General features: G+C 36.0%; 1 protein-coding gene across 1 annotated transcript in view; it reads right to left on the bottom strand.

Annotated features, from left to right (window-relative positions):
* Positions 1 to 18956, bottom strand: part of RP1 (RP1 axonemal microtubule associated) — a 184676-nt gene that overhangs the window by 53908 nt on the left and 111812 nt on the right. Inside the window, exons 31-36 of the mRNA XM_067290018.1 lie at positions 17205 to 17424; positions 15719 to 15873; positions 13401 to 13614; positions 11851 to 12041; positions 9159 to 9369; positions 20 to 171 (exon numbers count right to left, since the gene is read on the bottom strand). Coding sequence (XP_067146119.1) covers positions 20 to 171; positions 9159 to 9369; positions 11851 to 12041; positions 13401 to 13614; positions 15719 to 15873; positions 17205 to 17424 — 1143 coding nt within the window. The remainder of the gene's footprint in view (positions 1 to 19; positions 172 to 9158; positions 9370 to 11850; positions 12042 to 13400; positions 13615 to 15718; positions 15874 to 17204; positions 17425 to 18956) is intronic.

The following is an 18956-nucleotide window of genomic DNA, read 5'->3' as shown; positions in this document are numbered from 1 at the left end:
TTTTCCTCATTGTTTTTACCTGCCCTCTAGCAAAAGTGATCAGGTTGTTTCTTGAGTTAAGCCATCGTTTCCCAGAGTCACTTCTTTCTCCTTGAATACAAAGATAAGCCTCACCAGTGGCATCTGCTTTCTTCAAGTCTCCCGTGTGCAAATGGATTGAATATTCCACAACTTCAGAAAAAATACAGATCCAAAATCAAAAAGTGAGCATGAGAAAATCCTTGTCTTCTTGCCCAACACCTGCATCTTTTACCAATCCCTGTTTTTTTACTGCATTATTTTCACATAGGAAACATTTAATGAGAAAGTATGTTATCACAAAGAGGCCTTTTTAAGGTTTAACTGTCTTTTCTTAAGTTATTAATTGTACATTATGACTAAACCCAGAGATCCATGACAACACAATGCTCCCATTTTGATCAGAACTGTGTAAGTGCAATAAAAATTAAAATCTTACAATTTAAATGGAAAGTATGAAAGATGAGAAAAAATCTTGATTTTCCCATTTTACATCTGTGAATCTGGGAAAGAAAATGAGGCCTTGTCAAGAATGGATAAATTAGCTTGACTGTAACTGAGTCAGTGAAGTTAAATTAATTCTGTGTAATTACAACATAATTTATCGCACTTCCCCCCTAAAAAATAAGACACAGTAAGACAGAGAGCAAAACACACTGCTATAGCTTGAACTTTCCTTAGGGCATCAAATATACACAAGGTTTATCACTTTAGTTAATCTAGATGCACAATTGCAAATTTCTTTTCTCTGAAGTCCCATAGTGTGCCTCAGAACCAGGAGCACAGGTCTCTTCAGTCCTGGTGACATGCATAACCACCAGACATTCCTACTGCAGAGCCGCCTGTTCGGCAATCTGCAGAATACAATTTTGTTCAGCTCTGACACTTCACTCTCAGAATATCAGCACTACTAGCCACTGTTTGGAGCACAGGACCTCTCCTATGTACTTCCCTCTTACCCTCTAAGGTAACTAATCCCTTTTGAAAAAATAATGCCATGCTCCATGTATGTTTACATGCTCCTTGGAAAGTCTAAGTTCTATTCTCTAAGACTATTGACACATATTTCTTTGTTCCTTCTTTCTTTTTGTGTGTGTATCATTTTCTTCTAGAAATGAAGATATATTTTAGTACTTATAAATTGGCTTAGAAGAAAGCTGTGATCCGATTGCTTTAAGAAGCTTTAAACTCTTGTAATTATCTCCCAATGAATAAACACACCAGGACTATCAAGCTTTCTCACTCATCAGACCATAACTCTATTACAATGATCAGGAAGTTAAAACACATTAATGTGAAACAGAAATAATGAATTAAAGAACCTATAAAAAACTTTCAAAGCCAGCTTTAATATATAAATTGAAAAAATTCTTGCTTTTCTTGCTTCAGTCTCCAAAGCACCTTCCATGTACTAGCATTTACCCATATAATAACCCACAAATACAGATCAGCTAAGTGAAAAGCAAGCTTAAGGGAAAGCATTCCTGATTTTCTCAGCTGTGCTCATAATGTAGCGATTAGAAGAGACATTTATGGCTACCCTGTGCAGTTTCTGCTTCCTTGCCTCTTTCTGACACTGTACACAGGGCAGTGATCCAGGAGAGAGAGGTCTTCAAACTTCTGACTGCAAACAATAGACTGTTTCTACTTTAACTCATTGCATTTGAAAGTGTGGTAGTAGCTGAGGGGTCAGCAACTGGATGCGTTAATCCAAAGAAACCTCATGGAAAATTCCTATATTCAGTTTTAAAATGAACTATTTTAGCCCCTGAGCTTATCAGGGAAAGAAGGAACAAGAAAACTCTTAAACAGGAGCAGGTCACAATCTCAATATTCCTGATTATTTGCATCATCCTAACAAGGCAGAATCCAGGCAGAAAAGAGAAGTTTTTTTTCTAGTGCTGAAAGTCTCAGACTACAATAATAAATCTGTGTTCAGCAGTATACTACTGGTGCTGTTACTTTAGGCATCTAACTTGAGTGGCTAAATTAGGAATATGAAATCTCTATGTAGTCAGTAGGGAAAGGCAGGTGCTATAGAAAACACCTATGACGGTTTCCATATATTCTAGGGATAGACATTTAAAGTTAGGTGTCTGAAGTTAGATGGTCTGTATGTTCCTTTGCTTCCACCCACAAGCATCATTACTTAGGTCTAAGAAAAAACTATCATCTTGCAGCAACACAGGCTTGTAACACACATCTAACACTTTTCAGAAGGAATACATTTTTATCCACTATAAAATGCAATGTCACATTCAGGATAATAACCAATATACACAGTCCTTGAATGTATTCAAGAATGAATATATTATCTGATGAATCCACTTTTTGTTACAAACTTGAAGACTGATTTTTCTGAAGGACTGAGCACCTATAAAACCCAGCATTTTATAAGCACTAAGTTATCTTTGACTGCTCCAAGCTGTTCAGCCCCTACTCCAAAAGCCTTCAGTGCTGACGCAGTAAAGCAAACGTAGACAACTTCTAGACTGTGGACAGTTGCATGCCACAGAATGTCTTGCAGCCTTACTTTGCTTCTTGACCAAATCTGGGACCTGGCTGGCTGCACAATGGCTTCTTCCCAGGAAAAGCATTTTGTATGTGAGGAAGGGAAATGGTATACCACAGTCTTAAATGGACACTAAATCCTGGAGCCATGCAGAAACCCCTGGAGGTCTCACAGTTGACAATATAAGCTAGAGAGCACTGAAATATATATTATCAAGTCTGAAATATATATTATCAAGTCTGAAATATATATTATCAAGTCTGAAATATGATGGGATACACAAATATCTGAGTATAGTTCCTGGATACTTCTCATATTTTCAGTACAGTTTGCCTCTACATCCTGACCAAATATATTGTAAGGAAGAAATGATCCAAATTAGCCAAACTGTACTAACTAAACTGTACCTAAAAGGATATAAGAAACTTCTTGTAGATTTGAGAATGATTGTTAAAAACACACTGTGAAAAATTAAGAAATCAGAAGCTAAAGCTGTCATTTACTCTTATGTGTAGGTGATGGGAAAACAGGGAGGGAAAAAAAGTGTTCTGAGAATATTTATTTTTAAACTTTTTTTACAGCTCTTTTCACAAGTTGGTGCTATTCATATTGAGTGTTATAATCAAAAGGGCCGAAATCAAATACTGTGACATCTTATACAGCTATTTCTTGATATGCCTGAAATAAAAAAGGTCATATCACTGAAATAAAGGTTTTAAAGGGCAGTTTTGCATGCTGATTGAAAAATTAATATCTAAAAGATTCATTAAATAACAAGGGCTGTAGTAGCCTGCTAATAAAGGCATGGTCATTGCAACAAACTTCTGAATGTCTTTGTTTCTCTTCATTTTTTTCCTATGTAAGTATGACATCTGAGAAAATCTGTTTTCTGAAAAGCAGCTTTATTTCACTGTGGCACTATTTATTTTACTTCAGGGACTTCCCCTGGGATTTTTTTTTTAATTGTTTAAGGCGTGATCTGAGAAAGTACTTGTAATTGATGGCATCACTAATGTTTGATGATAGGAAGCAAACTAAGCATTTTCCTAGATTGGGCCCCTAATGTATCTCATCACTCTCTTCAAAGCAGTTAAATATGCACTGCCAGATGAGAGACAACATAGAAATACCTGCATTAAAGTCAGTGTAGCTACACCGATTTTCTCTTGCTGGAGATCCAGATATTTGAAAGTACATGAGCTGTCGAGATGACACTTTAGCAGCCAATAGTATTTTTGCTTTCAGAGAAGCTAGGGTATAAAGGTTAGACTGACTCTCTGTCATCCATCTAGAGTGTTGCCTTCCCTGTTTGTCTTGTTCATGTAAGTAGACACTTGAAGTCAAAAAGCTCCTTGTCTTAATAAGGTCAGAAGAGTTTAGTTGCCAAGTCTGATCACTCATGTAGGGTGGATTAGAAACCACAGTGCTCACTATCATCTTCGCTGTTTTGGTCCTGAATCATTAATATACTTAATCTTGTGCTTAACTTTAATCACACAAGTAGTTTGGAACACACAAGAGCTCCAAAGCACCTGTATTCACAGAAGAGACTTGCAAATTGAAAATTAAGAACATATCTGAATGTTCTTGCTGAGTCAGTATTTTCAGCTGAATCTGCTGAATCAATTAATACATAATCCAAAGCTCACTGTATTCACAGCAAATATGTCCCATTGATTTTCAAAGGGTTTGGATCAGAGCAAGAACAGCACTATATATGAGAAACAAACATAAGTAAAGTAACCCTTACCAAGGAAGGAAGACGTAACAAAAAGTGGCTGGGAAAAAGGGTAAGAGTTCTTAGGGTGAGTTGAGTTTGGGAGCATTCTTGCAGTGAAATGAACAAGATACCCCTAGTAACAAAGATTTACTAAAATAAAATGTTCTCTTCAACCTTGCCATTCTTTTTCTCTGACCAATCCAATTTATAAGAGTTCTGTTTCAGATGTAAACCAGCATAGTGAGAAACTAAATGTCATCACATAGTGTCCATTTAAAAAGGGGGAAAAACATGAATTAAAGGTGGGGCAGAAGTTATTGCTCTGAATTTTCTAGTTTTTGTTGATTTTACTATGAATTATAATGAAATTCAAATACCATTTATCATGGTAACTCAGTAACATTTTCCCAATGAAATCTCAATAATCTTTCAGGGAGAACATTTTAAATGCTATGATCACATCCTGTCTGACTGTCAGTGGTAGAGTTAAACTGTTTACACCATTATGATTTTAGCTCTATATTCAAATCAGGTGAAATAGGTAACTTTTCCAAAGGCAGCAAAAACACTAAGAAAGGCAGTGGGGAAGGAAATGAACTATCAAATGAACTCCTGTTCTCCTGTTGGAGCTCCCAAGACCTTTTCTGTTTCTTATTGTTCTCTGTAGCTTAGCAGGTTCTTTACTGCAAGATAAGATGGTAGGGATGCGAATGTGAATGGGGCAGGGTGCTGTGTTTCAGAGATGGTGGATAGCTGACAGTGACTTTTCTTCCACAGGCTTCTGTGAAAATTCTAGCCTAAAAAAACAGTAAAATAAACAGAAAAATGCAATATGGTGAATGAGAATCCCAGAGGAAATTGTCATGATTCCCAGAGGAACTAGTTGTGTTTTTAAATGAATGTTAGTCAACTAAGAATCAAAAGCAAGTACAGTATGCAGGGGTATTTTAAAAACATCTATTTTTGTTGCAGCAAACAAAAATCTGAAAAACAAAATTTGAGGCCTAATCCTGTCAACTGATCACATAAGTAGTCTCCAAAACTTAAAATTATGATTTTTGTGAAATAAAGGGTTGGGGACAAGATCTCCAACTGATATAAAGTCACACAGTAAGCCAGACTAGTCAGAAGTACAGAGTGCATCTAACCTACACAAGAGTGTGATGTAAAGACACTCGAGTTAGCAAAAATTGGAATCAGGAAATGTATGCAGAAGAGCATGATTTACTTCACTAGCTCAAGGCCTGAGCCAGTCTGGCTGTGCTGGTTTTGTGCCATGCTCGAGCTTTGCTCAAAAGGCTTCCTTAGTTCAGGCATCTGAACCATTTCTGTTTTGGAGGTTAACATTAGACTTTCCATTAACTTTAATGAAAGGTGAGCTACTTGATAAACAAAGGCTACTGGACTGTAGTGCATTTAGCAAAGTCAAGCATCATCTAGCAACTGCTTCTCCATGCTGGAATGCAGCTACAACTAGAATGCATGCTACTACTACTACTAATGCATCAATGTGATTAACGCAGCAGTGATAATGTTACACTTCATCTATAAACTGTAAAAACAAAGCTGGGTGATTGTTTAAGAATGATGACTATGTTTATTAATGCAGATGTTCATTACTACAGATGTTAGGCACTTAAACTCTTCAAGCTCTTTACATCAACAGAATTGATGGGGTCAGGTGTCAGTGCATTCCAGAATTTGACTTCATGTTGTGGGGAAAAAAAATCTTGATTTGCAACACAGGAGCCTAATGTCAGCTAGAAGAAGTCAGATTGTAACTGTTGTTAAAAATCTTTTAGTAAAAAGAAGGTAACACTGATCTTCAGTAGTTACTTTTACAGCTACATTTTGCAAAGTTCTTCCTCTAACTTCAAACAGCTCCCAGGTTGGGATATGCATTGTTATACAGCACCTGATATACACCTTCAGCTGCAGTCACAAAGAATAGCATTCTAGAAATCATCAAGAAATGATTTAGAAGGCATCAAGAAATACAGAAACTAACAGCAGGAAGTACTAAAATGTTAATTGTAACTGAAATGATTATTTTCAAAAGCAGCTCACAATTTAAGTGTGCAATGACTTTGTCTCAATATGTTAGTATGCACGTCAGTGCCTTTCATTAAATTATCACAGGATTCCCAAGAAAAAATAGTTTCTTTTAATCTGAAGTCCACAAATTCGCATAAAAAATAATTTGTCCCATGACATAGATAGACTAAAAACATGATTATAAATATTAGGATAAGTATACTAAAGTCAAAAAAAAAAAAAAATCAGAGAAAGTATTTGCTTCTCTGACACTGGCTAGTATCCAGAAGAAAAATTCAGCTCTGAGATAGTTTCACAGAATCATTTGACCTTGGTTATTTAATATAATTGTGTCTGGGGAGTTACCTATGGTCTGAGCTTGGGCACTCTCATTAAAGAAGAAATATTTCTACAGTTGGAAGAAAAAGCAATTTCAGACCGGAGAGAATCAAGTTTAAGTTTTGCCTATTTTTTTATTCTTTAGGCATTAAGAATACATTCCATGACAGCTGATACCAGTGATTGGATTTACAGGGCATGAAATCATCCTCATGTCCCACCAGATGAGGTGGGATATGCAGGAGACATGAACAGAAGACGCAAGTCTCTGACATTAGAGCTCTGGAAGAGGAGAAAAAAACAAAAAGCAAATGTGTTTATAGGTGTAGGGGAAAAAAAAAGGAGTGAGGACTGGTTTTACTGAAGGAATTGTGATTTTCCTGAAGATTACAAATGAGCATAGATATGTATTTTTGCCTTGCCAAATCTTATGAAAACAGTTAGTTTAGAACAGAAGTGGTGGTATTAACACGGCTTTCATTACCACCAGGCAATTGACATTACTGATAAAGGGTACTGTTTATTTGGATGCTTAGCTTTTAACATTTACTTTGCTCCCTATAGGGTTATCTACTTGCTGTTTGATTTGCCTGGGGATAGCAATGATCTGTATCTTTCAAAAAAATTTTTTTTCTCTTTATTTGAACTTATTCTACCAAGACATTTATTAAAGACATCTCCATGTGTGGATGTCTCTTTCAAAGCAATAAGGGGCACAATCATACTGAACTCTGAAATGCTTTTTGTCACCAGTAAACAAATGGGAATACAAAGAAGAAGCTGACAGTTACAAATTTTAGACTGAATTAATATTAGGGCCACAAAGTATAAAACTGATATAACAGTTTCAATGGCAGATCATTCATACAAAGCACCTTTCATCAGCAGACATACACATGAGCTTGAAAGGACTGCTCACATACTCAAAATCAGTCACATCCAGAAGTGTTTACAGATGCAAACATTGCATTTTCTTTAGTCTAGACTCTACAGAATGGTTTGTGTGAAACTTCCTAGGTTAGGACATAATACTCAAGTATGGAATAATTTTTTGGAAAACTATGTAGACCTCTTTTTCCTAAAAAATTTTCAAAAAAAAAAAACAAAAACAAACCTGAACCTTCTATTTTACCTCTAAACTGAATGGCTCTATAAACCAGGATAAAACTCTCTGACATTATCTCCATTTATTTCTCAGCACAGTAGAGAATTTGAGGGGTGTATTACAGAATTTTTATATTGGTTTGAATTTCTAGGCTTTTTATAAGTAGTCAACATTTAGCAATTTCAAATTCTGAAAATAATTATCAATTATTATATTTTTTCCCCAGTTTTTGTTATATAAATTGGGGGGACAGAGCTTTTTTACAAGCTCTAGAGTTACCATATTCAGCATTCTACATCCTGCACATACTACATCCAACATCTGATGTTATTTTGAATGTGGCTAGTCAAAAAACTAAAATAATAAGGTTTTTTAGTAAATGAATACAAGGCTACTGATTGTTTAAAATTATGCAAACCCACATAAAATCATAGATTTAAAAGGTCTTCAGTGTTTTATTTGTTCAAGTTTCAACTTTAAATGTGATAAAATGTTTAGGAAAATCTCCTTGGAGAATAGTGTGCACAAGTTCACATGGAATGTTTTTTATTCTTTTTTTCTGGGCACCTTCCTGCCTTTTTCTAATAGTTTCTGTTTAAGCAGAACATTCTTTGTACTGTAGCCTCTGGCAATAAACCTCTTAACTGTCACTAAAAGCTTCAATACATGATCTTTACTATCCCTATCAATCCTCTTTATTCTAATGAGCTGGATAGATGGGAAGCATGTTCTTAAGTAGCTAAAGTTATCAGTATGCAATTGCTTGTTCTCTGTATTCCTGAGGGGGAAGGGGGAATCACTTTATCATATCTCTGGCACCATCCATACATACAATTCCGCCATATACTAGAAGAGAAAAGTGCAGCTTAATATATTGTTGCTGGAATAATACTTGCTGTACTATATATTTCTCATCAACATCAATAAAACACTAGTGCAATAGAAATTCTTGGATATATTTTTGCTGACTGATTGTAACACATTTTTTAAATTCTATCTCTGTTTTATAGGAGGTCTTTGCAATTCTTTCATTCTTAAAAAATTGAGTAAGATTCTAGGTCACAAATTTCTCTCTGATTAGGAAGAATAAGGTAGCATCATACAGTGAATAATATTTTGTATACATCTTCAGCTAATACAGCACTTTGGGAGGGGAGATAATAAATAATCAAGAGATAAAACTGCATTATCTAACATGAAAGAGACCAAAATTTTATGTAATGAATTTTGTTTGGTAGGAGCAGTTACAAGGTTTGTTATAATCCTGATACCAGTGATTTCTGTTTTCTTAGCTTTCTCTTGTGATAAACGCACATGCAAAACATTATATTCTTTAATATCTTCTTGTGGGAACCCTCACACAGTATTTCAGGCCCTGGTATTACAGTGACAGACCTTGACCTCTGGTAACAAAAAAGGACTTAGCTTACCAGGCAAAGGCTCCTGATCTGCATAGAGAGCTGGCAGTTCCACACATTTGTCTTCATTAGGGTTGAACCAGCAGTCAAAAGCTAAACACATCTCTTCATTTGTGCCTGTGTGCTTCATATGCAGTAAATCTAAGTGCCACGGCTGTTTTAACTTGCTATGTGGGCCAGTTACCTGAACTTTGTAGACTGAGCCAATATCTGCCAGTTCATCCTATGTGAGAAAAAAAGAAAATGAATGGATCTCATTCTAGTTGTGCCAGATCAAATGTACTTGACAGATCATTTGATTGTATTTGTATGTAGCAGCTGAATAAATTTCCATAAAATTAATTATAATTATTATATTATATTATTAATTATATAATTATAAATTTCCATTGAAACAGATTTATAACTGTTACTGTTTTCTTCCTTTCTAGTCAATACCAAATTGATCTACTAATCTGAATGAGGAAATGACACCCTAGATGTTTGATATCAGAGAATGAGTGATGGGAATCACTGCAGAAATTTGTACAAAGAACAAAGCACAGTGATTCATATATAAAACACTGATTCAGTAGACTATTTGCAGACACATAAGTTTTCAAGTCAATATAAAAAATTCTGAACACTACCAAGAAATTTTTCTTACAACTTAGAATATAAAAATGAAGCAATCAATTATAAATTTGAAGGAGAATTAATCCAATTTTGAGGAAACATCCAAATTTATTGTTCAGTGAGTTCCTTCTTCAATGTGTTTCTTCTTCTACACTCTACACTACATTTTCTTATAGAAGTTGTCCACTAAAATCTTCCTCTTGCATTCATGTTTGAGAAAGAATCCTGTGATTCTGCTGGGAATTGCACAGCATCTCTATGACTTATACCACTTGCGTAAGTGAAGGTAGAGAAGGGTATAGATAATAATAATAATGTTTTTCAACCAACTATTTGTCCCTGCAGAGTAAAAGGAGAAAAAAAAGGAAGAAAGGAGTAAACAACAGTCATCTTTTCTTTTTACTATTCTTCTCTGCTTCTCTTTCATTGCAAATATTGCCCAGCTAGTAGGAGTGCATGTGACCTGACTTCAGCCTTTCCTCTGACTGGATACTTCCACTTTCATACTTTCCACTTTCATCTCTTCATATTTAGCAGAGGTTCTCTAGCAGAGGAAAAGCTACTGGTTACTCCTCATTTTGAATCATGTTTATAGCCTAAGCAGACTAGCCAGGTTCCTCTTTCAAAGAAAACAGGTAGAAAACATCAATAAACAGCCAATTATTTCTGTAGAGCAATCATTAAGTCCTATTTACCTGACTAGCAGGAAAAAGCACCAGGAGGCAATTTCTTCCTCAGATATCTAAGACGGCTTTCTGATGAACCTCAGGATCAAAAGTAACATATTTACTCTCACTCTTTGGGCTTTTTGCCAGGTGTTTCTTCATCCCTACTTTCCTGATTTTCTCTTGCTACCTGCTTCTCCTATTCTACCAGTCAATTCTGAAGAAAGTTCCTTCAGAATATGGCTTCATGGACATATTTCTCCCATGCAAAGCTGGCTTGTGAAGCTCCCACTGCTCTGTCTGTCCACTTGCTCCCATTTCCTCAGTCCTGCTATATATTTGTTTCTGCAGCTGCACAGTGAACCTTGCTAAGGAACTGATCAAGGTAAAAATTACCACTTTTCCTGCAGGGATCAACCATTTCCTCAAAATCCACAAAGAACAACTGAAGGGGTGGTACAGGGGCATGGAACAAGCAATACAAGAACAGGACAAGTACTTCCCTTGAATAGCTCCTGGCCTCCAGCCCATCGTGACTCAGGGATTTCCTGAACCAAAGGAGGCACCTGCAATTTTTACCTTCAGGTCAGTTCCAAATTCTACTGGACTAGTCATTCATGGAGAGCAAAACCAGAAATGTGTAAGAGAAACATAACATTGGAACTAGGGAAGGAATTATAGCTCCAAGAGGGAAGTAAGAGTGACGGAATAAGAAGCAGGCCCCAGTTCGATGAAGGTGAATCTCAAATACTTGATAATATTTCAGTTGATGAGTAATAGGAGGAAGTAGAGACAAATGAAGGGTAGGAAAACAGAATAAGAAAGGAGAAAACTTGTAGGGGAAAAGGAGTTGAGCAAGAAGAAAATGAAAGTGATCACAACAGGTGAAAAAAGACAGCAAGAAGTTATGCAAGAGAAGGCAGGCATGGGGAATGAACAATTTACATGAAAGAGGGATGAACAGGGATGAACAATTTACGTGAAAGAGAAAAATGAACTTTCTGTAAGTTCCATGTCATTTATGTCTCTCCTCTCTCCATCATCTACCCAGGAAGTTCTATAGTATCCTATGTCATACTGGATATTTACAAATTGCTTTCCTTTGAGAGATCAACAAAATCTGTAAATCAATATCTGCAATCTGGCATATACTGTGATATGCTCCAAGGGAACAATTTGCTCAGTTAGAAACCTTAGGAGGATCTGCTCATTCAAGAATCATTGTTCAACTGACAGCGTTACTATCTACAAACAAAAGTGACTACTAAAGAAAAGTCTGCTAACAGTAGACTACCAAATTACATAGAAGACTTGATAATCAATTTAGCAGTTTAGTTTAAAAAAAGCTATTTATCTCAGAATTAAGAGGGTTATGAAGTACATGATTTTTAGGCTTTTCTTGCAATAGAAAAAGTTTGAAGTACTTTGATTTGAATTGCTTTTCCTGTAATTTGAAGTGGCAACTTTTTGTGATTCAGGTCCCCATAGAAGACGAAAGAGAGGTGTATTAGATCCACTTCATTGTTCAAGTCAGATCCAGTGATGTCCATTATCCAGAGACCTGATGACTGCATGTTGATTTCAGGCAGTTTAGGACTAGAAATCAATCTTTTGCCTTTAAAAAATGGTCAAAGAGAAAGAGGAAATAAGACAGCATGAGAATAACAGGACCATAGGCTTTACAGTACACAAACGAAGCTGTATTTGCATGTTATGTTGTATCTATGGCAACAGTTCCCTAAGAATAACACATCAACATCTTTATTACTTTTTTTTTGCCAAGAATTTAACAGCTTAATGTTCTTTCTGTGTTTAAACTTTAGTTTCACAGGTATTTTTTTCTTGATGCCAAGTTATTTTTCTTACCATTTTTCAAAATAGCTATTAAGAGAACATTCAGTCACCTTTTAGAGGTCTAATTAATTGTTCTTTAAAAAGCAATCGATATTACTAAAAACCAGTTTATCCTTTGGAAGCACCCAGCCATCTGTAGCATGTAGACACTTAATGCAAAATGAATGACACCGATGAACTCCACTTGTAAGTGGATCTTACCTAGCAATATAACACCTGCTGTAATAGTGTTAGACTGACAGGTGAGCATATGATAAACATACAAAACATTCGCCAGATCCTCAAAAGATCAACGCTATTATCTCCTTCTCTTTTTTTCCATTAATTTTCCTTCATTCTCACTCTGTTTTAACCATTCTATGGGGAAAAAAATATTTAATGGAAAAGAACAGCTTAGTAAAACCTACTTGCTATAACTCAGAAAAAAACAGCAGAGCAATTCAAGTAACTGTGTATCTACCATGGACACATTATGTTTTTAAGCCACCTTCTTTTTCTCTGATCAAACTACTGAAGCTCATTTACTTCAAATGGAATTGTTTTCACAGGATGGAAGGAAGGAATCTCTTTCTACTACTTGTAAATGCCCAAAAGTCCTGCCACTTCCATCTGTCAGTATTCTTTTGCCAAATACATCCAGGTTTGGATTTGCATGACTTCTGGAGTGGTAGGCTTGAACTGAGCAGAAACAGCATACTAGAACTATACTGTAGCTCTGCGGTGTGGAATAATACCACAGGCAAGGACTAAGCTCATTTCACTACAGCAACTTTTCTCTGGATTTGAAATCAGATCCTATGAGACCTGGAAAGTAGTGCATAAAACTTAAGCCATTGTTGCCCTGAAGCATATGTCTGTCTCAAATTCTACCTGCATTAAATCTTTCATTGCAATGTGCTAAATTCAATCCGGAAGGCTGGTGTTCCATACACAACACACTGACAGTATTAAATTTTATTATCTTTGACCTTACCAGATGTGGTTTTGCTATAATAGTAAAATCAAGATGAAAATTCCCAAGATTTTCAGGAAAATAAAGATATTATAGAAATTTGAAAGAGTTGTAGCAAAATTCAAAAAAATATATAAACAGGCAGGCCAGGCTTCCAGAAAAGCTTACCAGCTGTCAAGATCTCGCAAACAGTCTCACATAATCCCAGATGAGTATCAAGCCAGTTCCAACATGGGAAGACCCATTCTTTGTCTGAGTCCTGAGACTCCTTGACTGTTATCATCTTGAGGAACATCCCAGCCCCATATCCTTCTCCATCGTGTTGTATGACCACCTTTTGTAAATGACCCAGAGAAACAGCCTCCACCAAAAATGAATCCACCTGTTGAAACAGGAAACACTTAGTAAAGCAGAATGTTTGCCTTTTAAATATGTATAAATAAAGAGACAACATAGATCAGCAATCTGAGATGAATGCAACCCAAAAAATTTGGACCTGAATATGCTTGAACTTCAAGGAAAACTTGATTCTAGATTTGGCTCAGGGTTTGAAATTTGTTTTTTTGTTTGTTTGTTTTTGGGGGTTTTTTTTGTAACATAATGTCTGTTTTAACATAACATCTCCCCTCTGAACCTAAGAAAGCAAATGCCAATTTTTTCTAACACTGAATACCACATTCATCATTAATGATGCATTGTAACTTCATGCAGTCTTTGGACAAGATGGAGTATTTCATCAATCATTTCAAATAACATTAAAATGCATATTCCTCAACTTTCAGACTGTCAAAGGGTTATGACAAGATTTTGGTTCTAATGGAACTCCTGTCTTTCAGGGAGATGCTAGTTTCTAAAATTCATTATGCAAACCTGTATATTAATAGAGTCCTAAAGAGAATTTAGAAATCTAGAAAAACTGTGTTCACTACAGGAAAGCTTTCTAAACTCTTCTGCAATAGTTAGAAAAGCCTCTTTTTTTGGTCTTCTTACAAAATGAAAGTCAATGTGGAAAAATAAGATTGAAAAAAGAGTAAGTGAGAAAGGGGAGAAGGTTAAGATGAGAGCGGGGAATGTGAAGAACTTTGAGCAAAAGACTAAAGATGGAAAGGAAAGCAGAATGAAGAAGCCAGAGTAAGAAAAAGAGAAGAAGACATGGGTGTCAGGGGAATGGAAGTGAGGACAACAAAAAACAAAGTAAGGAGGAACATGAAATTAGAAAGAAAGAAACTGTATGCCCCACTAAATTCTTGCTTGTTCTGTAAGAAAGCCAGGTGTTCTGTATATGGCCTAGCTAAGGGCCAGATAGGCCTGGCGGTAGCTACTAAAGATCAACAAGTTTATAAACAAATAGCACTTAAACAGCTATGTCTTAGATTATAATCGGACACCATTATCCCCAAAAAACTTTGATTCAGTAATAGGAATTTACTAAACCAGATTACAGGACAATTAGAAAGAAGATATTAGCAAAGTGACCTCTAAAAAATGTATTACTTGCCAAAGTCCTATATGTTGTCAGTGTGACTTTAAAAATAAAAAATAATAGAAAAGTAGCTTTCCTTTTGCTAATATTACAAATGCTTTTCTATGACAAAAATATCAATTTTCTATTTAACAATAGCCCAAACTTGACAGCCAGATTGTAAGCAGAAATCATTAACTTTTTTAATTAAGGCATTTTAGGGAAAAATCTGTGCATGAAGGTAAATTAAAATAATTATTGCATAGTGCTCTCTTCTGTATATAAGCATAGTTCTGAGATGCAGAGAGAAACAGAAGTTAGAAAGTCTATCAGATTGTTATTGAATCCAATTTTACCCTACCAATTGCTGTTGTAATTGTCCAATGAAATAATTTCATAGAAATCTAAGACTCTTCTTCCTTGAGTGTGGCTATCTTGGTAGTGAGTAAAAATAAGATGATCTGTTTTTCCATACTTAATTGTTCAGTGAGTGAACCTTTCATGAGAAAGCGTAACGTATGGAAGCAGAATTGTCTTATTATTAGTCATCTAAAAAAACATTTTTATGTGCATTCTTTTCTTTAAGTGGAATTCTCCTATCTTGACTGAAGTTATTGACCAGACATCAAGTTATTGTTTCACATGGGGAATCATGGTTACAGAAACATCATTGAAGGCATGAGTCTCACAGCAATTTTTGTGACTAATTTTGTATCCATAATTTTGAATTCTTTGTTATCTGTGCTGCCCTACATTTGGATTGGAAGATTAAGAGACATGATCACAGAGGCTCTCCGCAGTAATATGCTTTGTATGTGCTCATATGGAACTTGATTATCATGTGGAGACGTACTTGTTCAGGCAGCAAATAACATTGGCATTGGTCTGCTGTAAATATCTAGAAGACAAATTCTGTTCCCAAATTGAAGATCAGCTGGCAAGATACAATCTGAGCACGCATTAAGTGATACAGAGGAGGCTGTGCTAGCCCTACACATGTAAGACAGCATTTTTGTGCCTTTACCTTGTTCCTTTGAAATTTTCTTCCTTTCACTAAAGATGTATGAAGTTTCCTCACACCTGTGTCCCCTCTTTTGCCATAGAGAGTGATATAAACATTTGCAAAGGTTTCTGCTCCCCAGCGGTCACCAGTGTGTACAGAGACAACATACTTATAGACTGCAAAAAAGAATATTGTTTAATTAAAACAGGCTAAGTACAAGTGTGTACTTAAAGGAAAACAGCAAAATGGATTATTTAGTAAGACTACTGCTTGTTCTTATTTCTGCACTTACAAAAAATCTGCTATACAGTGATTAAAATAGTCAGGGTATTATTTATGAATCTGACCTCTTCTTGCTTAAGTCAATGAAGTCTTTCCATTGACTTCCTTAGGAATTTGAAGGAAATTGAGCTCATACAACTTAGACCTATGCAACTTAGAGTTATAAATACAAATTCTGTTTAATTCTATCTTACTGCGCAAGACCTGGAAAATAAGAACTTGGCTGAGATCATTCACGGATTGTTAGAAACTGAATGATCTTTGCAGTAGTTAATAATCATCACAGGTCAAAGAATAAGCCACTATGTAAAGTTTATGCAAATTAGAATAGCAGAGACAGGTGTAGCATAGGGATGCACAACCTGACGTACAAGTATAAAAATTTAAAAATGCACTTATTAATTTAGAGTACTTGACAGCAACTATAATACTTTTTGCCTCTTAGTGCTCCTGTATAAATGCACTTTCTTCTCTTGCTCTACACAGTCAGACTGGATTTTCTTCCAAGAAGAATCATTAAATTGTAGACGAGTTCACACTCATACAGACAGAATGACCAAAATTTTTCGGATGTTGTTTTTAACATATAGTCCTGCTGAGTTAATATTTAACTATCTTAATGCTACAGTTTCTTTTAAGGTCACAAATACGTTTGAGCTATTGAGGGACAAGCACTGCTGGAACATTAGTTTGGAAAAGTAGTCATGTCTTTAATTACTTTTATCTCATGTGTAACTGCCATCCTTTCTGAGCAAATGCAGTACTTCTGTGGGCCTTCACTTCCCAAGTGCATTTCTGAGTATACTCTGAAACTTCTCAGCACATTACAAAAATCTTTTCCTTAAGGAAAAACAAACATGAAACTTTTTCATACAATGAGGATTACTTCTGATACTTGTGTTAGCAACTAAAGCTATTATAAGCTAAATAATTCAATAGGAAAGCTACCACAAATCATTTCAATGGCTTTGAACATGTGCTTTATCTTTAAAAAGTATAATTATATTCCTCAATTTTGCACACTTAGAATTATGCAGAAAATTTAGCAACTGTGAAACCCAATTTGCTATTTAACTGGAAAATAAAATTTCTTAAATGGTCAAGATTTTTGCAGCGCATGTACAGTTGCCACAGAGTCATTGAAGATATCAAATCCAGAAAAAGAGATATGTATCTGTGGTACTGAGGTTGGCTCACGTAGCTTGTATCATCTCACTATTTTTACCTGGTAAAGTTTTCCTGTCCTCATTCACTGCAGGGAACTCTTTCACCAGCTCCCTCTCTTCTCTGGTAAGAGAGAGCCAGCAGCTACAGTCAAAGTTCAATTCTTGTTTTGCATGTAGCTCTTCTATGTGAAAAGACTTCAAATGCCAGCCCTCAAAGCCTGGCATATCATCACAGCTGACCCGAATCTTGTATACATCTCCCACATCTCCAGTTTCAACCTGCAACAAATATCATGAGGAAGAGCATATTTTCAGGGCTGCTTCACTTGTACAGATTTTTCCAAAAAATGTAGGATTCATTAAATTTATGTTAACCAATGGGAAAACTGAATCTGAGGCCAAGATAGGTGTGATGAGGGAATCCATCCCTCTTTTTCATGGACCCCCTGTATGATCACGGGTGAGGCTGCCTCTTCCATTTTCCTCTGTTCCGTTATTAGCAATGTGAGGATGATACTTTGCCAGTAGGGTGAGTCAAGATTGAAATCAGTAAAATCTGTACATTTAAGCTCTTTAGACAAAAAGTACTATGTAAATCTTTGATCCTACTGGATAAGGAGGGACTTAACTCCAGTTAAAGGCTCTGATATCAGGAGACAAGTGATAGCTAAAGATAATTACCATTAGCCTAGAAAGTTTTAACTCAGTTCTCCTTTGCAAAATGATTGAATTTAAAAAATCAAATTACTATATAACCACTTCTATGGAAAAGAGAAAGGATTTTTCTGCATAATAGTAAATCATGAATGTTACAGAAATAACTCTGCAGAACAGAACAGCCCCATTCCCATACCATGTATGGGAAATTCAATATCTGCTTGCTGATTGTGGGCCTCTGGTAGACCAGGTTAAACCCTCCAAGCCAAGGGATGTGGGAATTTAGGATGACCAAACCACATCAGGTGCCAATGATCTGCATGACATTAAACACTGCACAATGCAGTGTTTAAAGCATCTTCTGAACTCCAGAAAGTATAGGGCTGCAGCCTTTCACTGGGCAACTGTAAGAAAGATGGGGTAGGAGGGTTTTTTCAAGTGAAAAAGAAAACAAAACTGTTTTTTTTTCTTTAAGATAATAATTACTTTAAGGATGATCAAAGCAGAAAATGTCGCCGGTGGCCTTGTTCTTCTCTCACATGCAGATTTTTCCAGATCAGTCACCATATAAGCTTTGGCAACTGACGCCAGGAAATAAATCCTTAATGTGCCCAGTAGCATAGCAGTAAAACACTGAAGTTAGTCACACAATCCTGCCCTGGAACCATTGGCAGACTGGCTTTTAAGACAGAGCACATAGCTCCTAACAGCCTAATTTATTCTGCTTTTCAAGCAGAGCTCTGCATTTGGCAGACCTTGATTGCTGACCTAGCCTGCTTAAAGCTAGTTCACGTGCCTTTGCACAGTGGAGACATACATGCAAAGAAGCCTTAGCCACCTTATTTTTGTTGGGGAAGAACAGTGTAAAAAGTGTGTTTCTGTCATTCAGGGAGATAGTTGGCCACCTTCATCAATAAAGGCTGTGCAGATAAGAAATAGTAAAATGTCAGAGCGTTAAGAGTAATGGTAAATCAAAAAGTGTCAACCTCACAAAATCATTCTACAAGAACTTGAACCGTTTATGAAGTGGAACTTATGAAAAGCAGACTCTGATAGCAAGGCCTCGCACTTGATGACTTACAAGACCCCTTCCAGTCCAAATTTTTTTAGATAACTGTCATAAGAGTTTGCCGTGCCACTCATAAAATTTCTGG

The sequence above is a fragment of the Apteryx mantelli genome, chromosome 2 (assembly GCF_036417845.1).
Source record: "Apteryx mantelli isolate bAptMan1 chromosome 2, bAptMan1.hap1, whole genome shotgun sequence".
NCBI lineage: Eukaryota > Metazoa > Chordata > Aves > Apterygiformes > Apterygidae > Apteryx > Apteryx mantelli.
Note: the sequence above shows the minus strand (reverse complement) of the source record. Positions and strands in the feature narration are given on the sequence as shown.